This window comes from Rhipicephalus microplus, chromosome 7 (genome assembly GCF_043290135.1).
Source record: "Rhipicephalus microplus isolate Deutch F79 chromosome 7, USDA_Rmic, whole genome shotgun sequence".
In the NCBI taxonomy this organism is placed as follows: domain Eukaryota; kingdom Metazoa; phylum Arthropoda; class Arachnida; order Ixodida; family Ixodidae; genus Rhipicephalus; species Rhipicephalus microplus.
Genome location: NC_134706.1, coordinates 110,911,034 through 110,913,172, shown reverse-complemented (window position 1 = coordinate 110,913,172; position 2,139 = coordinate 110,911,034). Strand labels below are relative to the sequence as shown.

At 45.3% G+C, this 2,139-nt stretch overlaps 1 protein-coding gene across 1 annotated transcript; it reads left to right on the top strand.

Annotated features, from left to right (window-relative positions):
- The first annotated feature begins 1,500 nt into the window (after positions 1-1,500).
- Positions 1,501-1,869, top strand: LOC142767835 (uncharacterized). The gene has a single exon (XM_075870075.1). The coding sequence runs from the start codon at positions 1,501-1,503 to the stop codon at positions 1,867-1,869; it is 369 nt and encodes a 122-aa protein (XP_075726190.1).
- Positions 1,870-2,139: the final 270 nt, after the last annotated feature.

Here is a 2,139-nt window from a genome sequence, read left to right as displayed (position 1 = left end):
AGCTGAGCTACGAGGCTAATTCTTTTGACCCAACCTATCATACTAAGTCATAACACTAAAGCTAAGCGAAAAAAAAAAACATAGGAGGCTAGGTGGTCATGTGGGGCCTAGATGATTTGCCCTTTCGCGGTATGGGCCGTACTGACCGCTTATGTTTCATTATTAATGTAACCAAATGATCTTGTCTTTGGTCGAGTGGAACGTTCGCTAGGTACTCCCGGTATATTGGTGCACTTGCTGATATACAACTTGTCACGTAACACAATGTACCACGCATCAACCGCAAATGCAGCGCATTTGGTGATCTGTGCTGGATACGTACATATATTAAGACGGCAGTTTGCTTTTTAGTTCTTTTATGGTGCTCAGAACAACCAACTATGATACATGTGGCTCCCAGTTGATCGTCCGCTGGTTGGCATCTTGATAAGGAAGAAGAAAATCGGCAGTGCGATAGAGAACATGCTAAAATTGTTCGAAAACGCCACACATCCAAGCACCAGCGAGTACACACCGCGCCGTCGGCACGCTGCAATAACAAGGAAAGCACTGGTTGCCAGACCAGTCCTCCTCACCGGATGGAGCAGTATATTATTTAAGCCCTATTCATACAGATGATTCGAGGAATACTTGAGAAGCACTGATTACATAAATGTTCCACTTTATGACCACTGGGATCTGTTGCTGGATTAATTTATGTCTCACTAATTGTTTGCAAAGCAAATTGAAGCCGAAGCTATCACCCTTCCTTTGTCATCCTTCCCTGCCTGCTCACATGCCTGCACAAGAACTATAACATTTCAGCGCAATTTCAGCAGCGTTCACGGGGGAAAAAATGCCGAAACTGTACATTTCAGCCACTTTTCATGAATTATAAAGATTAAGTAAAAAACAAAAGTTGTCGAGTTTTGATAGCGTAAAGTTAAATATCGTCAGGATAGTCTGATTTATTTACAACGTGTATTTTAAGTGTCTAAATATTTCTTGTATTCAAATTCTGCATCTAAACTTTTCCTTAATATCGATCGTTTATATTACATTTGTCATCCCTTGAAGTCATGGATTTTCTCTGGTAAATGTATAAAAAATTTATGTAGCGCAGCACACGGAAAATTTCGCAGATGTCGTATACCAAAGTATAAAAAAGAACTGCTGCTTTTTTTAGCAGTTTGGGAATCAATGTGTGCTTTTACTAGTATAACTGGTTTTGGCCCTGCATTCTTGCGCTAGTTCAGAAATAAGCAGGTGACTTGGAGATGGACTGACAAATTCCTTGCTTGCTAAAAACCGGATTTCCTAGAAGAAGAGAGGCTTGTGGCGCACGTGCAGGTAGCGGAGAAGGTGAACCAAGAGAGAGAACGGGTAGGGGAGGGGGTGGAGTCGAAGCTAATGGTACAAAGGTCATTGGTTGAGAGTCTCGCACAGACAACACAGGAGTGTATAAAAATACGACGACTGCCACGACTGTCATTCTACTTGCTGTTGTTCAAAGAGTACGCCATGGACCCTCGCGTCGTCGAAGAGTTTCTCCGGCGTCTCGGCCAACGGCAAACGCATCCTCCCGTCCATCCCCGGACGGCGACGCTCGTCCTCGAGTTCTGCACCATCAGGGGTGCCACCGACTGCGAGGACCTGCTGAACATGGGCTGCCAAGCTACCCAATACTGGACCTCCGTATTTCGGGAGTTTGATGTTCATGGACGCGGTTATTTTGACAGCCGCGGCCTGGAGGCAGCCCTCAGAGAGTGCGGTTACCCGGTCACCAGAGACCTCTTGGCTTGCCTGTGCGGCGTCTATTCCAAAGACGGCTGGGTTTCCTTCGACGCTTTCGTGAAGGTTTGCGCCATCGTCGGAAGTGTGTGCCCCTGAAGTAGATTCAACGCAGCACCACTCGAAAGGTCCTTTTCAGGGCCACCCTATTTCTGCATTGGCTGACTTCTCTTTCTCGATCCCTCTCCGTATCACCCTCAAAAAATACTTGATATTATACACTTAGCGTCACTAGGATCGGTTCACTTCTAGTATTGTAGCTGTATCGTGGCTGGCCCTTTAGCGCAGAATCAAAACTGCGATGCAGATACAATGACACATTTTGCAAGTTTAGTGACGCTCTATACATATTGTTTCATATCGTACTTA